The sequence below is a fragment of the Falco naumanni genome, chromosome 2 (assembly GCF_017639655.2).
Source record: "Falco naumanni isolate bFalNau1 chromosome 2, bFalNau1.pat, whole genome shotgun sequence".
Lineage (NCBI taxonomy): Eukaryota > Metazoa > Chordata > Aves > Falconiformes > Falconidae > Falco > Falco naumanni.
In genome coordinates, this window is record NC_054055.1 from 110,185,900 (window position 1) to 110,210,355 (window position 24,456).

Sequence of the window (24,456 nt, forward strand, 5' to 3'; positions counted from 1 at the left end):
CTAAATCACTTGGAAAAAATACCACTCATAAGGAAAAAAAATAAATTCTCAAAGAGCGGTGTGTCCACAAACAGTAAGATCAGTGGCATCTTAGTGCTGAAACAAGAAGATCATATCTACCTGTCTAGATGGAGCTCAGTCCAAAAGCTGACCCTTTAGGGGAAAAGAACAGTGTTTTAAACAAGGGAAGAGGAGGGGAGAGGAGGAGGGATGGAGAGAATAAGGAGGAAAAAAAGAAGGAAAAATGAGAAAAAACCTGAATGGGAAAAGGATGTTTTTTGGGAGTCTTCCCCCCGCCCCACCCCCCGCAAAACTAGGTCTCCTGGATACTCTAATAAATGGATTTTGATCATAATTTACTACATTACCAGCTACAAATTGACCTTACACATCAGTTTCTCACATCAATCCTTTCTACAAAGACATTAGTACAGACAAAGGGCTCAGGAGGTAATCCATTCCCACTGGGAAACAAATTATCCCATACCAATATCCACACAGCAAAGCTGTTACAGTGTAAATATCTACTGTATAATACCAGTGCTTAAAAAAAATAAGAATCTTGCTGAATCAAGACTTAGGTTATGATCATGTTCCTTAAAAGTACCATTTCATTATCAAAGTTCAAAAGATCTCATTCTAGATCTCTAATAGCTACATAGTTAAAATAATTTTACATCTAAGTAGCACCGTTACCTAAATGGGATTACAAGAATGTGTTTGCTTATTATTTTGAATAGACTACAAAGGTTTAGAGCTACCAATATTTTATTTCCAGAAATATAAGTGCTTAACCAGGCATAAAGCAATTTTTCTTAATACTAATATCTTAGAAGATGTAACAGTTGATACAAGGTGTGATCGTCAGAACAAAATGCCATTTAAAAAATAATTCAGTCTTTTTCTTTGGAATAAACTGTGCTTGCTGCTCATGTGTTAATCTTTTATTCTAAAACACTGAGCATAAGTGCTGGTTATTTTGCAAACATAAGGTATCAGTTTGATGTAAACATCATGGTGACCAACAAAACAGAACATCTCTAAATTCTTGGGTTTGTGAGAGCTTCAACAAAATAATTCCTATTTTCTAACAGCTACAGATGTTAGGGACAATAAATGTTTCTGGCGGAGAAAGGAGAGCAGGTTAAGGAGAAAACCTTTCCTGTTACAGTAAATGGATCAAAATAGAGGCCTGTTACCAATAAAATACTTTTAAGCCTATACTTCCCCAGAACTCCATAATGGCTAATTCCCACTGAGCAGAGAAAAGGACAGAAGGACCATCAGTGCTTAGAAAAAAGCGTCGGGATGACATCACTGCCTGTCTGCTGCCCAGGAAAGGAAGAGAGGGATTATCCGAATAGTGAACATCTGGATTGTGTATATAAAGGCAATGAAGGATTTTTATACATATTAGTACACTGAGTTCCACTGATTTTTTATCTTACAAAGAAACAGTAGTGCTACGATACGCTTTTATAATTAAAAAGGAACAGGAATTTCAGTGGTCTGGGTTAGTGTATTAAAAGATACACAAACAAATTTATCATTCATTGCTTCTTTACTGTGTTTAATTGAAAAAATGTGGCAGATACTTGAACTTATAACTCTTTCTTTTTTGAGTTAAAACAATATAGCTTGGTAATACTGGTTTTCTTCTTTCTGTCAGGGTTTCAGACACAAAGATTTTAAATGATATGATTTGGATCACACTGAAGTTGAAAACATACTCTGTTCCCCATCCCAGTACCATAAAGACTGCTTACGAAAAATCATACATGTGAAGTCCTTTAATTTCTTAAGAATACGACTCAAACCAAACTTGTATTTTTGCTTTTTTTTTTTTTTTTTTTTTTTTTTTTTACAACACAGCATAGAGTTCCTGCATAAGTCACAACTCTCATAGTTATGTATATACAGAATTGTCTGCATATAGCAACTCCACCAAAAAAAACTTTATTCTAGACTGGAGTACTATGCAAAGAAACATTCTTACCTTGAACTGTCAGAGTTGCTGATGCTTCAGCTTTTCCAACCATATTTTCTGCAACACAAGTATATGAGCCCATGTCTCCTGCGGTAACTTTCCGGATTTTCAAGGTATGATCATCACGGATTTCGTATCTTTAAATATACATAATAATAAACAGTGAATAGAAATAATAGACCTTTGTAAAATTTCTGTAATGGATAAAAATTACGATGGGTTTGCCCTTAAGTATTTTTATACCTATATTTCCCTTAAAAATATGTATAAATCCTTATAAATTGATAATGTAAAATTAAAGTTTTAAAAGCCAAATATATCTAAATATTTGAAAACCTTATCCTGATTTCATTCGCAATGTGAGTCAGTTTTACTGACGTCAGTAGAATTTCACTGGCACAATACAATCATAAAGCTCTAATGCAGAATGTTTTAATTGTTAGATGGCTTTTAACATTTAAATGTAGTAGTACTTACTATTCTCCCTATAATTTTTCCATGAAAAAATGAAGGACTTTTTTTTGAAAAGAAAATATTGTTCTCAAGAAGATCACAATTGCTTGAGAGTCAAGATAAATATTTTTTCATAAAGAACAATGTGGCCTTTTACAATTTCCTCTGCATTCATCACCTTTTTTTTCTCTTCTTCGTATAATGCATTCAACGTGCTTCTCTTTTTGGGAAGAAATTTTTTTCTCTTAAAAATGCTATAGTTTTTATTAAAGCTGTAGACTAGATTAACAGGAAGCTGGATTTGGATGGCTGGAGCCAACTGTTACAGAGTTTCTTCTTTCAGTCCCATCCCCTAATAAGTTTTTAACTTATAATTGGGAATTCAAAGTAAGAAAATACCTAATCTATCTATCAATCACAGAATATATTTCTTTTTAACAAGGTGGTTTACTTTTTGGCCTGAATTAGAGCAATGACAGGGAAAAAAAAAGTTAATTGGAAGTTTAGTAACAAAAACATGTATAACGAAGGCAGCTTTCTACATTACCAGACTATATTTATATCAACTGCAATTCCAGTATACACTTTTTGATGTGGTAATCTAATTTACCGTTTCTTATACATTCTCCAAAACGTGTAATAATTAAAAAAGACTCTTCAGGTGAAGCATTAATCTGTGTCAAATATTACTGACTGGAAGTTATTTTTTGTGGTGTTTGTCATGTGTTGTCACAACAAAAGCTTGAGAACGAGCTGTTCTTCAGTTTCAATATAAATAACTTCAAATAGAGCTCAATAGTAATTAGAAATGTCTTATTAGATCAAGCCAGGCCTTTTCCACTCAAGAAAAATAAATGCTACGTGTCAAATGTTGAATGGCTACATCAGATACCAAGCTAGATGACATATGAAAGGTAACTCCATGTACCGCACCTTGCTTTTGGCAATTCACCATCATCCTTCCTCCACCTTACTGTTGGGACTGGGTCCCCTCTGGCCTCACACTTAAACTCCGCACTATCATCCACAGTTACAGCCAAATTACTTGGTCTCTTCACAAAAGACGGTCTCTCTAAAAGGAAAGGAAAGAAAAACAGGGATTATTCCAGCACTTCTGTGTCCAAACTGCGATTTTCCCGAACTGTGGCTGTTGGAGCAAGGGGAGCAGGGTGACGAGTCTGACGGAGGTGCCTCTTGCTCCCATCCCCAGGCAGAGGATCCATAGCCCTGCAGATGGCCAGTGCTGTGAACCCCAGCGCAGGAGGCTGGGGAGAGCAGGATGCTCTCAACAGGGGCTCAGGATCCGAGCACAGACTTCCTCACTTCTTTTATCATCGCCCTAGCTAGCTAAAGGAAATATCACCGTCACAGCTAATATAGCTAAAGGAAAACACAACGTGCACAGAAAATCTAAATACACCTTGACCCTCAGATAGAAGCAGGGCTGCTGCAAGGAGCCAGACAAATGATCACACATCTGCTGCACTGCTGCTGAAAGACAGAAGGACAAACCAAACATCATCTCACGGGAGGTTCTGACTCAGCGGTGCCTCTGAACCTGAAGGCTAAGTGAGGCCCAGCACAGCATCTCTGTGAGGTTGCTTGCAGGTGTCAGCAGAGCAACCAGCGTTCAATGCAATCGTTTCCGATGCTACATTAGAAAGACAGCATTTTCTTTTGCTAGCACACATAAAATAAAACAAGCCAAAAAACCCCCACAATGTCCTCTCTATTATTTTTGTTCATAAAAATTGCAGTTATCCCCAATTTATCTTGTAGGGCATAGATGACCCGCATCCTGGCTCACCAGACTCAGATTGATTACTGCATAATTTTTCTCAGGTGTTGTGAAACAAAACGGGATCTCAGTACAGGCTGTGTGCTTTTCTGGCAACCCAGCTACTAGCCTGAAATTTCAGGAAAGGGATCAATACATTTTTCTACCTCTAACAGGGCTGAAAGCTTTATGGTGCTGGGCTATTCATAGTTTCATAGTTCCACGCCAGTCTGGAGTGCAGTGGGGTCTGCACACGCACAAGGAAGAAAAGTATTTTTAACAATTTCTGGGATACTCTGGGAAGGATTCCCCATCTAGAAAGGGAGCACAAGATGACAATAGAATGTCCATAAAAGAACAAGGAAGGTTCAACAGGAGAGTGCTCGGCAGGTTCCGTTGCCTCAGGCAGATGACCTTTTTGCCTATAAACCTGTGAAAGCTCTGAGTCAGTTGAGAAGGCAACTGCATGTTTTGACTTGTATGTATTAAAGATATAAATGTAATCTCCCTAGAACTGGAAAAGTCTGAAGCCATTGGCACAATCAGGAAGGGCGAATACCCCAAAATACACCACAAATTTCTCATAGGAATATAAAAACACCAGACAGAAAGACAGACAGGCAATCCCATATTCTTACTGTCTCACATCTGTGTTTGAAAAAGGTGGTTCCGAATATTACTTTGAATTTGCAGATGAAGATACAGAGATTCGGTATTATAAAACCTTAGTGAATGGTTCAAAAAGGACTGACATGGAAATGTGAACTGAACAAAACCCTACAAAAAAAGATTCCTTTATTCTCAAGGATGTTCAGACCAGCTGGATGCTTGTGCTTGTGTTGTAATGCTATGCAAATAATGATCTATGAAATAGCAAGTTGATCTTTAAGTGTCAGTTCTAACCTGGGTTCGTATAAAAGTGAGAAATAAACCAGAGACCTACACACATGAATGTAGCTGTGAATTAAAAAATAGAAATACAGACACCCCCAACCCTAGCCCCTTTCTTGTAGGTGCACTAAAAATGCAACATGAATGCAAGAACATTCCAGATTACACTTCAGAGTAAGAATAGTTTGGGGAAGAATATCCAACTTAATTATGCAAGAGAAAAATGACTGATTTGGTAAGGCCAGAATTGCCGCACAACAGCAAAACCCGCAAGAGCACATTGTTCTTTAGATCAGTTTGCTAAAGGAAAAGTAATAGCGTAAAAGCTCTTGTCCGCTCATTCATAACACTCTTATTCAAACGCATAAATGGAGAAAGGAATACTGATAATGGACACTGATTTAAGTATCTATCTTTGCCACATGATTATTTAGTAAATACAAGGAAAGCTTAGCAAGGTTCACTGTGAAATTTTCTAATATTACACTTTCTGGTGTGCAAACCTCCCTCTGATCTTAAGCAGAGACCTAAAAGGAAAAGTTCAACTTCTAAACAACCAAACCCCATAAACAGAACATTTACAATGAAAGATTTTAATATACGAAGTCAGCATGTTTCTCATGCTTTTTCACACATATCTAAGGCTGAGTTGAAAGAATAAGGTGTATTAAATATTTCTAGACACAGACTGCTAAGACACTCAAAGCTTTACTGTCCTATCTGAAAAGAAAACCTCACTTGTCTTCCCAGGCTGAAAATCAGAAATACGTTTGAAGGGAAAACAAGATGAAGAAAAAGGCAAAGACAGACCTCTCCCTGCAACACATCCCTCTTACAGGTGTTCAGCAAGAGTAGTAATTTACAGCTTGGATTATGTAACAGTCCATACCATCATTCCCTGGTTACTAGTAGACTAGTGATGAGCAATTAACTGGTACAGTTAACAAGGAGCCCAGTGCAAGGACTTTACTCAGTGTAACTACAACTTTATTTTCACTCTAGATTTTTTTTGGAAGTTTCTTAGCTTCCAAAAAGTTACACACTATCTTGCTTGATATTCAGTTTTAACAAATTTATGACAGCCTACAACCTTGCTTTATTAAAGAAAATCCTGCTTCAACTGAAACTCTATTTCATTTGCCCAAGTCCTAACCCTAAAAAGTAGTGAAGACAGTTAAAAGTGTCAATGACTAAGAGGAGAGGTCTTAAACGTGAATTTTTTGCATTAAAAAAAATAAATAAAAAAAAAAAAAAAAAAAGGTAAAAGGACTAGGAGGACTACAGCAGCAGCACTGTGATGTATGAACCATGGTTTCGATATTCTCATCCTGTGATGACAAAATAGCTATTCCTTCTGCAGAAACAATCAAGCTACCTCAAGCATCCCCTACTTTAAATGCAACATGGGACACAATCTGAATAAAAACTACCAAAGCTGCATCTACAGCGATCATGAGGCAATTCTCCCATGCTGAAGGAATTCTGAAAATGCACTTGGAGTTACAGCTTTAGCAACAAAAAGTGTCATTTTCAGCTAAGCTCAGTTATCGTAAATTAAAATGAATTTTTTGATGCTCAGAGGAACTGTCATTAGGATGGCCCGAATAAGTAGACTTGTTGTATGCAGCACACATAACTATAAATGAGAGGATTATTATTTAAAATAGAAATTTAGAATAATTCTGATTTTCTTCAGTGAGAGGGAAAAATTAAGCTTCTACTTCTTACTTATGTTGATTTTTGTTTTGCTATTATTTTACAATACTGATCCAGTCAGTGGACACTGGAATTATTTTCAGTTCGAGAGCTAGGTAAGAAAGTGTCTTCTGATAGCAAAACCAGTCCAAGGTGGACTGCAAAACCATCAATTGTCACCCATTTGCTAGAACATAACCATGGCAAAAGCATTTTCAACATAAACACTGAAAAGGAAATCGTTGAGAATAATCCTTAATAAAAAGCTTACTAAGGAACAACAAAAGTAGGAAATTTTTATTAACACAGTCTTAAAAGGAGTTCTTACCTAAAACAGTGAGCTCTGCAACTTCACTTTCACGTTCCCCAACCATATTCGTTCCAACACAAACGTATTTGCCAGCATCGTTCTTTCTTGTGTATGTGATCATAAGTTTTCCTCCTCTGATCTAGGACAAATCAAGGAAAACAAAAAATACTTTAATATGAACTAGCAATTTCATACTATTTATTAATTACAAAAAGCTTTTGTTACAGACAATGAAATCAAACAAGCTATCAGTGATATTCCAAATCACACAATAAAGTGGAAAAAAAACCCCAAACCTATTAACTTAATTTCTTTCTCTTATGCAAAAACTCTGTCTTTTATTTTTACCTAAGTATGTAAAAATTTCTCAGATTTGGACCCCTATTACTCTTTTCTTCATTTCGTGTAATGTACTACTGGCTGCTCAACAGCCTTTTTAATACTTGTTGGCCAGAAGGCCCACAATTCCTTCCTATGTACTACTGCAGTTTGATATAACCAGGTGGAGAATAAAAATTTGCACTAGATGTAAATTCCATTTTCACATCAAGTGCTTCAATTAATTTGTCTTGATAAGTATGTGTAGTTATCCTACCGTTGGTCATGCTCATTATTATTCATGAATTTTGTGTTGGTTTTAGTTTCCATTTCTTAAGGAAGTGAAGGAAATTTTTTCTTCTTTAATTCTTCATCTTTAAATAAATAATTTTGAAGGCTGATAAACAATTGGGAAGAAGCAATTAAATCCTTACTGAGAAGTGAGTAACATTCTGCTCTTAATTCTGAATTTAGTTTTTGGAAGAAAATGGAATTCTGATAACCCCAAAATTCAAAAAACATACTTTCCCTTTGTGATTCCAAATCTTATTATTTTATATAATTACAAATAAATACATATTTTAAATGGATATGAAAATATCTGATCTCCCTTTAAAAGTATTTATTCTCCCATTGATTGACAGAATGGTTCAACAAGTCTCAAAGTTCACCAAAATGCAGCCAGATTTTTGTAGGCAACTGAATACACACCAAATGTATTTTGAGATACAATCCATTACTTAATTACATTAATTACACTTCTAAGCAAACATAGCCTTATGAGTCCATTCACATAGGAAAAGCTACGCAGTTCGAGGCATGGGCGGAAGTAAAGTACACAATAAATAAAAGCCGCAGATGAAGCTACATGAAAGGGTCTAATGTGGTCAGTGACAAGGAGGAGAGTGTTCTTAATACGAGGTATTTTGTTCAAGTTGCCTGCAGCTAGAAATCCATCCCTGAAAAGTTGACACCTTGAGCACTGTTGGGCTCTTATTATCATTGTAAGATGTACGCACACAAAGATGACAGTCAGTTATTGAGATAAATGAACACGCACGTGTAATGTAGATAGTGTTGCATACAAATTTCATTCTGTTGCCTTTGGCACTCGTTCGAGAGCAGAAAAGATAGGTCCTTTATCATCCAGAAATCTAGTAATGCTGAAACTTCAATAGGGATTTGAGGCATGAAGAATGAAAAAGTAAAGGTGACCTGCAAACGCCCATATTTCAGGAATATGTGTGCATTTTTAGATTGTTGACTGACTGAACTGGTAAGCATGAGAAGAGAATGTAAAATAGAACTAGAAGTCTGTCTCTATTTATTCCCGTTTCACATCTCCCTAAACCACAGAAAGCTATTTATTTTGAATTAATCTATGCAAATGATTTTTAAAAAAACAATTTTAGAAAGATTTCCACAGGCATTTTAGGGTATTTATATATTGAGATACTTATGCAGAAATATATACTTTACATGTATATAAATATTGAATGCACAGGATTTAACAAAGAAATGTACTTACATATCACAAAAATTCACTAACTCAGCTGATGATTTCAAACCCATGTAAACTAAAAGGAGCGATTTTCATACATGTCTTAAGAGTTTAAGTCCTACTGACTTTCAGTAGCATTTGTGTTCCTCTGTGATTTTAGCCCTTATGAAAATCCCATTCAAACCCATTGCCATATGACGCAACTGCTTATTTTGCAGAAATTGTAACCTCCCACAAGAACTATCCTAGGAATTTCTTTTAGGAATCACCACAAGGCTCTCTTAAAGGCATAGATGGAAGGAAGCGTTGAAGTAGAAACATCTGAACAACAAAATATCATCGAAAGCTGCTTTTCTCCCGCTTTATTTGAGATTTACATAAGGAAGGAGAGGTAGAGGAAACATTCTCTCTTGAACGTTGAGGCAGACTTCCAAAGACATGTCAGGAAGCTGCCCATCCAAGACGGAATTCTGAATGCATTTGATTTATTTTTCCCAGGGTTTTTAGTTTGTTGATCTTGTTTGTTTGTTTTCCTTAAAACAGAAGAAGGGTTTAGAACTTTAGCTACAATTTAGCACATTAAATTGTCATGAATTACAGAGTTACAATAAAATGTACCACAAGTGCATGTAGAATTGTGTGTCTGTAACTAGAGCATTCGCAGACATGTAAAAAAAAAAAGCATACTGCCACTCTTGCATCGCTACCCCAGTTTTCCACTAAATTTTAACAATTAGGTACCCACCATCTCTAGTAAGACTGATCAAGCCCTTCTGTTTATCAACAAGACATTGCAAATCAAATCTGTAGCTATGACAAATTTATGTTCTTTACACCCAATGTTTGCTACTTTTTCTCTCAATAGGAAATCCTAGAAATAACTACGGACTGCAGACCAATGGCTTTAAGTAGCAAAGTACACAATGAAATAAACGCCTGTGAAGTTTCGCAGGAACACATCAAGAATCACTGCTACATTTCTTTGTCTGACTAAGTTCATATCCCGTAAGTCCTGTACTGTAAGTTCGTATCCAGTATTTAGAGCAGTAAAAAGGCCAATCACCCTTGGGGGCAGTATCTGAAATACTGCAAATTAGAACTATTCACAGTCTGTGGATACTTAATTAATCAAGGCCTTTTAATTTGGGTGCTTTGGCTCTTCCCATATTTGTGCCCCTGCCTCGGAACACACCAGCTGGACTTTATAGGAGCAAATGATATAATGGTTTGAAAAAGTGACAGGCAGTATAATATTTCATCCCAAACCTCCAGAAGAGTTGTTACCATACTGAATACAAAGAAAGTCCTTTCTTCCTAGTAAACAAGATATAGCAAACAGTTTTATTACACTGCTCTGGGTGATACTGCAAATCATGGGAAAGGAATTACTCTGCTAACTGCCAAAGCTTAAAGTCCAATTTTGAAAAGATGGAAGTAAGTATCATGTTCCATTTATACAGAAATGATGCCAAGGTACTTTTGGACTTTTCACGCCTCTTCAGGATTTTGTTCCGTTCTGTGCCTACCAGCAAATTCATCAGGGCTTTGCAAGCAGAGAATACAAGAACAGCACTGAATACTGATGAAACAACAAGACTGTGATCGGTGGTTCACAGATGATCTTCAGTTGCCTGTAACACATATGGATTGTTGTATGTACGTTAAAAGAATATATGATAGCATGGTGCCTTACAAAGAGTTATTGAAAGCTATTTTCTATGACCTGCCTGGCTGACCATATTTTGCTCCTCCTGAGTAAATTGTTCATTCAAGCAAGTCCACTTCATTTATTTCTTTAAACAATAGTTGGAGCCATTCATACAGAACACTCTAGGCACCCACAGAGTTAACTAGGTCCAGAATTGTAAATTATGGCCACCCAGCAGCAGAAAATCATATACAAATAATGAATCAACTCCGTCAGCCAATAAATCAAATCCATAAAAAACTTACCCAAGGGTTCTACAACATACCACCAAGTATTCAGTATAACTGTACACACATATATACTTATTTTAAGACCATATTTTATATACCTATGCATGTTGTGTGTGCATGTGTAAATTTCCGTACGTATAAATCCATACCCATCTGTCTGTGTTAAGAAATATTTTTATATATATGGGTGATTAATTTACTTTTCACAGAAATGTGCTATGAAATATGAGAAAGAATGATGCCATGAGATAAATCCTTGGGAAGTCCAAATACAAAGGTGGCTGGCATTTTTTTTTATTTTATTTTATTTTAGCTCCTAGTTTTATTTTATTTAATAAATGAAATCTGCTTTATTGCAAAGTAATTCTAAAACAAATTTAAATCCATAAGAAAATGAAATTTAGACTGCAGGGTAAAATACTCTGTTTGAATAGCCAGCGTTTCTGAATATGTAATATCTCAAATTTTATATATTTTAGTCTTCTATAGTACAGCATACGTATCACATTTTATTTAAATGAGACGTGACAGGCATGTGATACTAACCTGTCAGACATGGTCTTTGCTTTAAAAGTGTGCCATCTAATTATAAATGACAATAACATAGTTAAAGAACAAGGCAAATACGGGCAATTGTAATTAATAGTGTCACCAATGGTAGCTAGAAGTAAAATGGAGGTTTTATTCCTTAGGAAACACAGAGTTTGCTTGATTTCCTCTATGCAGTCTAGCATCCCGAAACAGATTAGTATATCCATATTATGACCTATCGTTGCAGCACAGAATGTAAGGCATGGAACGTCAGCAACAGAAGACAAATCTGCAGTTTTAACAAAGTTGAATGAAAAACAGTATAAATGAATACTTATCTTAAATTTTCATTTTTAAATGTGCGTCTTGTTTTAAGCCTTGGGAACCCCATGTATTCTTTTCTATCTATTACAGTATGCTTAAATATCAGACACTAGACATCAAAACGTGTTTGGAATAGGTCTTCAACAATGATTAAAGTTTGCTCTTGTACAACTTCAAAGTTCAGACAGAGGAGTCTGTCCTGCTTTCGGTTCCATTCCCTGGAACCCCAGGAAGGTACGTGCTGCCTCGTCCAGATCAAACACACACAAAAAAAAAGTATTTGAAAGACGTTTAAAACATACTTTCAAGTGGTCTTCCTGTGCTGTGTCATGACAAAGTGCAAGTCAATTGTTCCCCCCTACCACACAGACCAACAAAACAGTCTTGCAATGATGACAGGCCTGAAGGTAGAGTCTATAAAGGATGGTGCAAAATGCACAGGAAGGTACCTTTACTTAAAAAGAAAGAGCATTTAAGGTAGATAAAATGACAATAGATTCAAGCTGCTGCTTCTGGCACCCCTGCCAATCCAGACAGGATACATCAGAGTCAGAATCGGATTCAAGTCTGCTCATGAGACTGCCTTCCCCTCTTTTATGGCCTCATTATTAATGGCTGTATCTACAAGAAGGTGGATACCTACAAAGGCTTAAGGGTTATCTGTGTCCTGAATTGTCTGGTGACTTCAGAGACAGCTGGGGGTTATGCAGCCCTTGGCATTATCACAAGACACCAAATATCACAATTACCATATCTGTTTGATACTTCACCCAACTAACAAGAACGTGGAAACAGCCAGGATATATGCAGAATGTCATCAATCAGCTTCAGAAAAGAAAAAAATCCATACCTCAGCATGTAAAATTTTCAGAAGTTTAAAACTGTAACAATCCCAAACTTACTTTCTATAAACATTTGGCTTTTGTTAATCACAAAGGAAGATTTAATTCAAAATAGGCCGTATTGGCTCACATTAATCACAACTAATTTCTGAACAGACAGCTATGTTTACATAAAAATATTTGAACCAGTAAAATACTTTCCTGAAATGTTTTCACAGCTACAGTACAAAACATTTACTGTGTAATACTTCCTTTCTGATTATAAACTAAGATTAAAATCCTCCTACAACAAAACCATGTTATGACTACCTTCATGGATTTAAATCTGCCCTACCAAGTCAAAAAACAAACAAACATACATAAGAGCACACACACACAAAAACCCCCCAAAAAACATAACCAAACCCCAAAAAACCAAGTAACAAACATTTGCCTGAAATTGTTTTTCACAACGCTATTTACTGAGCACAGAAAACACACAAAACAACTAACGAGAAACACGTAAGGATAACTTACAGCACAATAAAAATATATATGAAAATAACCGATGTTTCTGCAACACCCAAAGAAAGCCCAACTGAGCCCAACATGGGAATGACGTGTTCGTAATGACCACTATGATATTTCTGTAAAACCGTGTATTTCACTTCATGCACAAATCTTGGCTGGGATGCACTGGTGCAGCTTTCACTGCAATCAGTGACTGAAATCAGCAAAGTGAACTTGAACTGAACCCAGTGTCTGGAATGTCCTCATTTCTCTCCCCTTAAGCAAGTCAGATGATTTGAAGTATCTGTTACACAGGAATTTTCTTTTAAGCATCACCACCACTGTGTTATTTACACACATCCAAGGATAAAATCCCAGACCAGCTGGGGTTAATTTGCCACACGAAATCTCTCAGTTTTTATGTTACCTAAAGTATCGCAAATGTAATAAGGGAAAATAATCCTAACCAACCACAAATTTTAAAACATTTATGAAAGAGTCCTACCTGGTAACTGTGAAAGAAACAATACAGCCCAAATCTACAGAGGCTCGTAGCAGCGATTCCCCACTAAGCATGCCTGCGCTTTGAAGGACAGATGCGGGGCTGCTCTGTGGGGCTGTGTTGAGAAGTCACGGAGAACGAAGCCATGGGTGCTTTCAGACTGGCTCTCCAGGGACCACAAGGGCCCGTGTACCCGACCAGAGCAGCCTCTGCCCCCCCCCCCCCCCCCCCCCCCCCCCCAGGCTGCCCGAACCCCGCGGGCAGCACCGCCGGGGGGTGCAGGGGCAGTACCACCACCACGCCATCTGAGGGGCATGGGCTCTGCCGCTGAGTTCACGGGGATTTCAGTTCCAAACTGCCACTGTAGGTATTGACCAATGCTGTCTTACTTTTCTAAGCCTGGAGTTAATGTTGGCGTGACAACGACGTGGATTTAAGACAACTCGGTATCACAGGGTGTATTTTGTCAATAGGACATTTCCTGTTTTCCCCTAGGGAAAGAGGAGCTGTGCAAAGCATGAGTCTCCAAGGGCAGAGTCCTAACTTTCAACTTCAAAGCTTAGAAGCACGGGTAGATAAAGCTTCACCAAGACTTGCAATCTGATGAGAGACATTTCTCAGAGAGCAGAACTCTCACAGGCATCGTGCCAAAACGTGGGATTTTTCAAGGTACTTATATAGGGTCTTCTGAAGAGAACTGTGCTGACAGGACTCAAGTTATCAAGAGCTTTGAAGTAGATGTTCACAGGTCTTCTACGATGAGCTCCCACAAGGAATGAAAAGGTTTTTAACATGCAAAACCAAGGTTCTTCTAGACTTAAAAGTACAGTTGTGAAACAACAGCACAAAATCATCACCGTCCAAGAACAGAGAACAGAAAGGAAAAAGAACTATTCAAGTATTTTCTCTTTGCATGGCTCTGTGCAGCAGATCATTATTTTCAGCTTTGGCTTCTGTCATTCAGTGACCTTCTGAGACACAGCAGATTTGGCACAGAATCCCAGTTGCCTTGAGGAGAGGGCACATCTCCACTGAGACTGGCTGTCCAGTGCTGGCTCCTCACTGAAGGGGATGCAAATTAACAGGCTCCTGGGTCCTTCCTGTGACTGTTGCATTCCCTGCACTCGACTGCCTGTGAAGGCTGGCACAGCAGCTTCCCGGGGCAAGAAAGGCTTTGTCTTTCTCTGAGGGTAAATCTGAGCCCTTTACGGCACAGAATATAAACTGAGAACCAAATCAAGCAAAGAAAATTAGTCACAGGTGGCAAAAATGCAGTGGTTTCTTTCATACATTTCCAAGTTGGTACTTTGACAGTCTTAAATTTTGAGACAGATCTATCTGACTTCTCATTCAAAATATTTTCTTTCAAACTTTACAATCAAGCTTGCTTCCAAGAAGTGTTGGCCCTACCAACTAACACTACAAATACACTAATATTTTGCAAAAATATAAATTTTTTTGTAACATAATTAAAACCTACTTATTTTCTGACTTTTGAACAGGATGCCATGTCATGAAAATGAGACCACGCTTCAAAAAGAGCACATAAACCTGGGCTGAGTTTCTATTGCATTTATCTCTGACAGAGCCTAGGCTTAGTACAACTCTAACTTTTATATTAAGACTATGCTGGATGTACAAAGTTGTGAAAACGTTAAACCTTTCACATAATTTGTGTAGCTGTTAAAAAAAAAAGGAACACATGCACCACATGGTCCCTTTCATGAACAGTTAAACACAAAAGTAATATATGAACCTTCCACATTTCACTCTTCCATCAGTGATCACCGCGGCTATTGTGACTGCAGCACATGCAGATCATAAATCACAGCTTTCCTTGTATTTTTTGTGGTCTGCACAAGAAATTTGTGCTACAGGACTGAGGTAAAAACCTGCAGTCACAGGCAACCATTAGTAAATCTGACCGTAACTTTCATTTTTATTGAAGGAATGCTGAAAACCCATTGTGCTAGACAATGTAGCTACAGATAAGGTCCCTGATTGGAAGACGCTAAAATTTAAACACACGAAAAATAAGGAGGAGAATGTACGCACAGAGAGGTAAAGATCAAATCCCCCAATTTCCCCAGCCCACACAGCAGTCCAGCATCATGATTATTATTTTTGTGCTCAACTTTAGATACTCCAGACAGGCTCAACAGGGAGCGGGTGACCTGCAGCTCTCGGTCTGTTCGCTCCTGTTCAGCTGTTCTTTAGCAACGGACAGTGAAGCAGGAGCTACTTGGGCGTGTTACTCTTGAAATAAGCCAGCACAGGTTGCAATCAAGCAGAACAAAGCCCACACTGTTCCCATCCTCTGTATGTCCTGGGATCACTGCTCACACGTTTCCTACCGCCATCCTTTAACTACGATACCCTCTGAAAGCTGCTCACGGGCTACTGCTAGGCTCGCCACTGAGAAAAACGGCTCCAGTATCAGCAGGAACAGGCTGCCTACCGGTTCTGCTACTCCCACTCAGCCTTTGCCTTTGGAGCAGCGAACCACTTACTGCGCAGTGTGTACATGGAAGCGGTTGCCGTGTGAACAGCCAAGGAGAAGGAGGAGACTGAATCCTGCAGAACCCTGCCTCTCCCCTTGCCTGTCTGCTCGCAGCTGGGGGCTGCCCGACCTATTCAGGGGGGCTGTGGAGCCCTGCTGGGGTAATTGCTTCCTTTGCGGTGATTTTTTGCTACTCCTCTCAGATGCCACGGTGGGTTTAAATGCCTGGCACAATATTTGTTGTTGAAAGGGTATTGAAAACTGCACCAATGGACAAGGCAAAGAAAAGTGGCTGGAAATGGGAAGAAATTGTTCTGGATACTGGAAATACCAGCTGCCTAACTTTTTCCATTTGTATCTACAAAACAAAGTAAAGTACAATCCAGCTGGCCAAGTTCTGTATGGAAATCGGTGTCTCTTGTTTGTGGCAGTTTGGCGTTGGTAAAATGGGCTTGTAAAAACAGCAGAGAAATTGAAATTACTCAGCACTTTTATCTTTCCAGTTTCTCTCATGGCTGCATGCACGCCTTTTGTTAAACTACTACTACCCTAACATAAATAGGAAGCTGTCATGTCTTCTGTGTGAGCAGTGTAAAAACACATAATGAATAGGAAGCGATCTTTACAGAAAACTAAGTGTTACTTGATCAGATTTCAGTTCCTTTGGTACAAATTACCTTTTTTTATGACAGTGCCAGGAAGTTAAAATCTGCAATTGCATTCCCACAGTAAACCTTTCCTCCCTAAAAACACAGAAACAGCCTCACTATGCTTCCAAAACAGATACAAACCCAAATGTTCAGTCTGAAGTAAAGACTTAACTTTTAAAGACATGACTGTTTCTTTGCCAGGCACTCAGCATGACAAACAGCGAGGACGACATAATTCTGCATTTAAAAAGACTCATCTAGCCAAATTTTTCAAAAACGGATGGCAAAAGTTAGGAGCCCTTGGCAACTGTGTAAAGTAAGGGGCAGTCAATGCTTTTGACTATCAGATGGACATACTGACACATCCAGGTAGTCGAGTTTGCAATTCCACTTTCAAAATCTGGTCCTACATGTAGATCAGCAAAAGGTGTTGCCTGTAGCCCATGGTCTGCAATACAACGAGTCCCATCCTGACCAAACGGAGACCATTTACAAAAGGCCTGGAGTCACCACTCCTCAGACACTCTGTGACTTCAATCAGCACCACAAATACATACAAATATTTCCAGAAGTATCTGCGACTGGCATTTCTCTGTGTTGCTCCCTTTACTGTGATTTTTTTCTTTTGCTGACTTCCCTCACATGCTGATGCACCTCAAGGAAAGATAAGGAAAATGATGCAAAAAACACACACTAAAGAATGCTGGGGAAACTTGATGTATGTGAACAGGCATGGAAGACAGTATTTAAAGGACAGTTTTGATAGTATCTATGCAAACAAAAGACCTTATCTATAAGCCTCCTTAGTCTTCTTGCCTCCTTTTCTAACAGGAACATTAGCAGGATCAACCACTACTGCGCTATGTAAACAAATTTCAAGTAGGTCACATAAGTACCCTGATGTCTGAATCAAGGCATAACCTTACAGAAAATTTTGTTAACAGAAAAGTTCACCCTTGTTTATTTTACAGGGTATGTTTGTTCCAACATAGATCCACTTGTTTTGCTTATTTATGTCCAGAAAAGGTAAAGAAATTATACTTGCTACTCTTGCAGATTCATTTCTAATGGAAGACACACAATGTGGTTTTCAAACCCTGAATAAACATTCAGAAATTAAGGGGGGGAGAAGTTCTAAATCCCCTCAAATATAAGCAAGCATATAAACTAAATAGTGAGTGGAACTTTGCATTGTACCATTAAGGATTATCCTTCATATACTTATGTCATGGTTTAACCCGGGCCAGCAACCCAGCCCCCCGCAGCCACTGGCTCACTCCCCCTCACCAGAGGGATGGGGAGGAGAATCGGAAAGGGATGTAAAACTCAAGGATTGAGATAAGAACAATTTAATATGGAAAGCAAAAGCCGCGCATGCAAGCAAAGCAGAACAAGGGATTCATTCACCCCTTCCCACGGGCAGGCAGGTGTCCAGCCATCCCCAGGAGAGCAGGGATCCAGCACGTGAAATGGCTACTTGGTAAGACAAACGCCACGATGACACATGTCCCCCCTCTTCCTCCTTCTTCCCCATCTTATATACTGAGCATGACATCCCATGGTATGGAATATCCCTTTGACCAGCTGGGGTCAGCTGTCCTGGCTGTGTCCCCTCCCAGTTCCCCGTGCCCCCCAGCCCTGTCCCTGGCAGGGCCCGAGAACCTGAGAAGTCCTTGACTCAGTATGAACATCACCCAGCACCAACCAACCCCATCCGTGTGCCATCAGCATTGCTCTCACACCACACCCAAAACACAGCCCTGCTCCGGCTACTGAGAAGAAAGTTAACTCCATCCCAGCCAAAACCAGGACACCTTCATACAGACTTTTTCTAAGTCAATCATATTGTTGATTTTTTGAAGAAAAATGAAAGCCAAGTTCTACTGTAAATGGCAGTCAGTCATGACCAGAAATGTTACAATTTTAGAGAATTTTTGATACAGAGGGAAAAAAAATTGTTCTGATGATTCTCGTCACCTTTCAAATAATTCCTTGTGTTACTACACATTTGACTAAAGTGCCATAAAAACTTAAAAACGTTTTGTCCTTTGGTAAGATCCACTTTCAGTGGATTGCAATGAAAAGTTACATGTTTTCCCCAGACCTAAAGTTTGGCAAGAAATCATTAGTAAAATATAATATGAATATTTCTACTATATTTCAGAAAAAAAAGCTTAAAAATTCTTAAATTTCTGAATACAGAAATTCTGGAAAATCTTATTAGATGCAAATTTTCTTCAAGTTTTGAGAGAAATGAAGCATAAATTACGTACTATAGATGATATTACTGACACTTTTAACCATCCATGCCAAGAACAATCTGAAACGCAGGCCATTCTATGCACACAATATGAAAATACTATATTTACTGTATTTAGAGTTTCCTTTAATAACATGTTAGACTTTGATCTAGGCTCACTCTGCTCATCAGCAAGCTAATTTCACAGCGGGATTGCGTGGAAACACACCACAAAGGTATGAGCTTATGATCCTAATGGTAACTTTTCAACAAATGCTTAGTAGAGATTCCCCTTGAAGCAGAGGACTGGGCCCCTGCTGAGCCTGACATACTTCCTTGAAGAGTAGAAGACCAGAAGCTCATTCAGTGGGTATTTGGAAGAAGGTATACGTACGGGATTCCGTCAGAAAGACATTTTAGATGCTAAATTAGTCAGCTAGGCACACAGGTATTAGAATGTTTTGAAGTGTTGTTCCTTCTTCTGTATGACCATGTGGTTAAATAAATAATACTTTTCAGAAACCTATTTTCTGGCATTGTCAACTACTGTTCAAACACTTCCAAAGGGGGAAAAAAAAACATTGGATCACACCTAACTGGAATTAGTGTAGCTGTTACCCTGACTATTGTAAGTTTCCAGACCAGTGTAAGAGAAGGAAAATGACAGAAAACTAACTGAAAAGAGTAAGTGATTTAAGGCTTGCTAGCTAAAAAATTGTGTTCAGTGTTTACGGAGAGGACAGAAAAGGATACAACACTGTCCCAGGAATATCTCAACTCTCTCAGCTGAACGTTAAGTGGACATAAAATAACTTCGCATATAGTCTGAATGCTGCAGATAGGTACCCAGGTGTAATGCCTATAGGCCTATTTTGATCTACAGACTGCATCCTGTAGAAAGTAAAGAGGAAAGAATGTAAAGGTAAAACCTAATAGCCTATTGGCTGCTTGGGATTAAAAGTAATCTCCTGCATTTGCAGAAACAAAAATTGATCTGGCATTCTCCACTGCACATGAATAAATAGGTCATCTTCACCTTATAAAACTTTTCAACATTGGCTAGTGTCAATTATCAAATGAGAATATGTGGAAGTCATTTGAAAGAATGTAGGGAAGAGAATAAAACTGATTTTGATATCTATTCCTTTTATTATTTCATGACCACAAAACTGATGGCCATTAACAGTATCTAGAAGTAGATCTGGCCAATCAAATGGCCTGTGTGTTTTATCAGAGGACAATCTTGGGGGGGGGGGGGGGGGGCGGGGGAGGGGATGATGAACTCTGCTAAGAGCACATTTATAGGGTACAATGTATTAAAACAATATTGTAATACATATTTGGAAAAATCCATGTCAGCAGACTTCTCTTAAAAGACTTCCCTTGGCTAAGTATCAGTCCCACAGACAGGAACAGTATTTGCACATATAATTTTCTGGGTTAGCAAACCAAAACCCATTTTAATTATAACCAGCTAATTATCCAACATGGTACCTTGGTAAGACAACTGCAAACAAATAAAGTATCCTTAACCTGTAAGTAACTAGAACTTACTCCACAAAGCCAATACTTAATGATGTCCTTTTGTCTGTCCCCACACACTTTTTTGCACTGTGTAGCTATGTAGTACTGTAAGCAACAGTTCAGGTATGTCTGCTCATTTTCTATTTAAAAGGAAATGCTTCCTCATCTTTTTATTTTTGCTTATGGTCATATAGTTTTTATTTTAATCATTTAGGGGAAAAAAAGAGGTAAAGCTGTAAGTTTTAAAATTTCCCATCTATTTTAACACAAAACTAGTAAGAAATATAATTCACTCTCAAAAATCAACAAAACACACTCCTATGAAAAAGCAATGAGAGACTGAGGCTTCTGTTTAAGTTCTCAGAAACAGTGTAGGCTGATAAATGCTCCAAAAGAACAGGTATCCCGAGCATCACAAGCTGTAATGATGTGCTAACCTTGGTGACAGTCAGAACAGAAGGGTCAGAGGTTCAGCTGACATCCCTGGGGTGATCCTTCAAGGTGAATTTGAGACTCACTGACAGGGCAGCACAGGAAGACTGCCACTGCATCTGAAAAGCATATATGCTTCAAAGACGAAGAACTGCCTTTTTCTTGAACTTTATATTTATAGCAGTAAAAGAAATGGCCTTGGTTAAGATGGGTAAACATAGGGAGAACACAGTTTGCCACCAGCTGAAATGTTAAAAGTGAACATTTTTGAAGGTTGTGTTCTATTTTTGAATCTGAAAAAATTAGAAAAGCAGGCTCACAGGTGTATTTACACTGGTTGCTCCAACGACTCTTACTTTGCAAATTTAAAAAGTTATTTCCCCATGTCCTACTTAAAATGTCCAGATTGCTAAAGTTAAGGTTTCTCCTCCTACTGAACAAAAACCCGTTACAACTACCTACATTCAGCTTCAGGAATAACAGATATAATACATGACCTCTTTTACCACCAAAGATTGTGATTTTGGATAACAAAAGTAGAATAGCAGCTGCCACCTCCAGTTGGGTAATTCCTAATATTTAAGAATGACAAATGCAAAAGACACGGGCAAGACATATAACATGGACATTTTCTAAGCAGAAAGTCTCATTAGGACAAAAATGAGAATGAATATGGAGTATGTCCATAAAATTCCAGCTGGCAAAAGGAAAGTAACTTAATGACAAACAAGCCAATAACAACAAAACGTGAAGCAGTGACAGCAACAGCAACAAAAAGATGAAGAATGTCAACTCATTCAGCACTTCAAAAAGGGGCTTCTCCCTTGCTATAAATTATACTATATACTTTCTTGGAAAGGGTGAAATATTAGTCCAATGAAGACAATGGTAATATACTGATTTCATTAATGCCAGAATTTCGCACTGACAGTTCAGGATGTGTGCAAAGTGTATTTTCATGAAACATACTAACGACAGTCACTGTCAATGCAAATTTCCCAGGAGTTATAATCATGCAAATTACCTACTGTAAAGACATTCCTAGTTTATTATAAACTTCTGAGATCCTTGAATACAAGGGACAGTTAACTTCAAAACCACTTTGACACTTCAGCAGATAACTGAAATGGTAAAGTGATGTTTTCTTTTATTGTAAGGAAAATCTCAAAATATTTGTAGGTGGGCTAGATCATGCAAGTATTATGCAATCTGAAGCACCTACAGTGGAGCATGGCCTGAGTATTTAATGGGACTATTACAATACTGGTTTGCCTACAAAAAAAGAGTCTATTCATGATTTAGGATGTAGTAACACTTTGGCAAAGGCGCACAACACAGCTTTGTTGCAACAGTGTCAGGCTGCTTTACGTGTATGAATGAATTCAGTCCCAACAGCTCAAGAAATGCTGAATAAGAAGTACTGAACAGCTTCAAGGCTTGCCCAGAATCACGCAGCAAGATTGCAGCAGCCCAGCAACCTGCTTTGCTTAGCTTGCTGACTTTCTACCTCAAGGCAATCTTTCCTTTACTACACAATAATTTTCTCCGTAGGAAAATGTTTTGTAGCTCACTTTTCAAAATCATGTTGCAATGACTGTATAGTCTCATGGTAATGACAGCTCATCTTTAATTCTACTCAGTATACAGGTCTGTCAGAGAACAGAACCACTTAATTCCTGGAATACTTACCATGAACCATAAAACAGCTTCATCAGATACCTACAGCTTCTATGGCAACACTTAACCCTGAGCAACCAATTTTTTTCCTACTTGATTTGTGTCAGGTCTTATTCCAAGAGAAATGCTCAAACTGAACACCAGTGTTCAAAGTAGTCCTATGAGACACATGATTTCAGATGAATGGGATAAGCAAGATCTGCAGAGTCCGAAATGTGGGCTGTGGTGGAAGGAGTCCAACCCATCATGTCGACATCTTTTGCTTTCAAAAATGTGGCATTCTGAATGGCACAGCCACTTGGAAACAGCCGTGATATAAAATACACAAGCTTACAGTTAAGAGATCTTGAGTCTTAATAATTTTGTTCAAGCAACCAAACTTCACAATTTGTGAGGGAAGACAAAGTTGCTTAAGCATAAATCTCTATGGCTAGTTTCAAAATGAAATATATTCCATGTAGCACAAAAAATTTCAAGGTATACACCTGGAAGGCATTTCAGTTTCTCAAGTTTTAGTTTTTTAACAGCATTATTTTTGCTGGAAGGTTTGTGGGTTTTATTCTCTCTTTAACATATAGGGGGAAAGAACTCACTTTTCCCCCTCTTACCTCCGTGTAATTTATTGTCCCCCATGCAGCCAGGACCAGGCGACCTAGCAGAGGCAAGCAGACAACTGACAGCCGCAGCAGCAGAGACAGAGGCAAAAGCAAAACAGTTGAGTTTGAAGAATAATAGTCTAATTAGACCCAAGTATAACTAACCACCCACACTTCCATGTTAAATAAAAGAGCAGCCTTTATGTGACCATGTGCCACATAAGTATCTTGTTAGATAACTATTTTTCAAGAGGAAAAAAAAAGATCAATTGCTCAATGCAGCATGAGTATTAGCAAGAATTGTCCCACAGCTAGGTTAGGAAAGCAAGCAGCTGTTTTTTCTTCCCCTTTTTAGGAGGGCAACCAGAAGACAGCAGACTTGGTCCTGCATAACATTACACGGGAGTCTGGAATAACACCCTGCAATGTCTGTGTTAGTCCCACGCTACTGCACATGCTGAATATCTGAACTTGGCAGTACTAGTGAGTATATGATTACCTGGAGAGAGAAAAGTACTCTGTTGGGTTGAGGAAACCCAAGAACTGAAAAATTATTATTTTTGAAGTGCTGTGATTTGGACTAGACTTTTCATATAACCAGAAGCATCACAGGAAACTCAGTAAGGCAAAACTATCCAAACAAAGTGAAATAAGCAAAAATGAAGTTGACAGAACTTTCAAAAAGTAGACCAAAAAATCAAAGCAAACCAAACAAGAAGCTGTAATCACTTACATCTGTTCAAGGCTCCAAAAATGGGCACTGTTCTCTACTATTTTTATTTCACATTTTTCTTTTGATTATGAGAAAAGAATATGTGCAAACTCAGCACATAGATTGTTGAGGTTTTATTAAACATGCTTTTAGAGTTAGTGTCATTTTTACTTTACAAAACTAATTCCTAAAAAAAGCACGATACACAATAAAGTCTCAGTTAGCAGTTATCCGATATTTAGATTTTAAGTGACAACATGTGGCTGCTGCAGTGTGCAAACGACTACGAACATCAAAAATGCCAAGAACGATCAAATTTATAAGGTCCACTAGAGGCTTTCAAGAACAAAAATGTACTTTCTTTTTCACCACCTCCTACCCCCACACCCACCCCAGTGGAGGGGGGGTTCAGTGTTTGGAAAACAGTGAACACAGTGAGGAGCTGGGTTGCTTCACTCCACTGATACAGACTTGCCACATGTAACACATCGATTTCTGTAGGGTATTTGTGTGTTAAAAGGCCTTTCATGTTTTACTAATGGAAATGTCTGTTATATGAGGATAAACT

General features: G+C 38.2%; 1 protein-coding gene across 7 annotated transcripts in view; it reads right to left on the reverse strand.

Moving 5' to 3' along the window:
* The window catches only part of ROBO1 (roundabout guidance receptor 1), a 321,795-nt gene that overhangs the window by 79,865 nt on the left and 217,474 nt on the right, over positions 1 to 24,456 (reverse strand). For all 7 annotated transcript variants that reach the window (XM_040582909.1, XM_040582915.1, XM_040582914.1 and 4 more), the window contains exons 4-6: positions 7,132 to 7,252; positions 3,374 to 3,512; positions 1,997 to 2,124 (exon numbers count right to left, since the gene is read on the reverse strand). In XM_040582909.1, the coding sequence (XP_040438843.1) occupies positions 1,997 to 2,124; positions 3,374 to 3,512; positions 7,132 to 7,252 (388 nt within the window). The remainder of the gene's footprint in view (positions 1 to 1,996; positions 2,125 to 3,373; positions 3,513 to 7,131; positions 7,253 to 24,456) is intronic.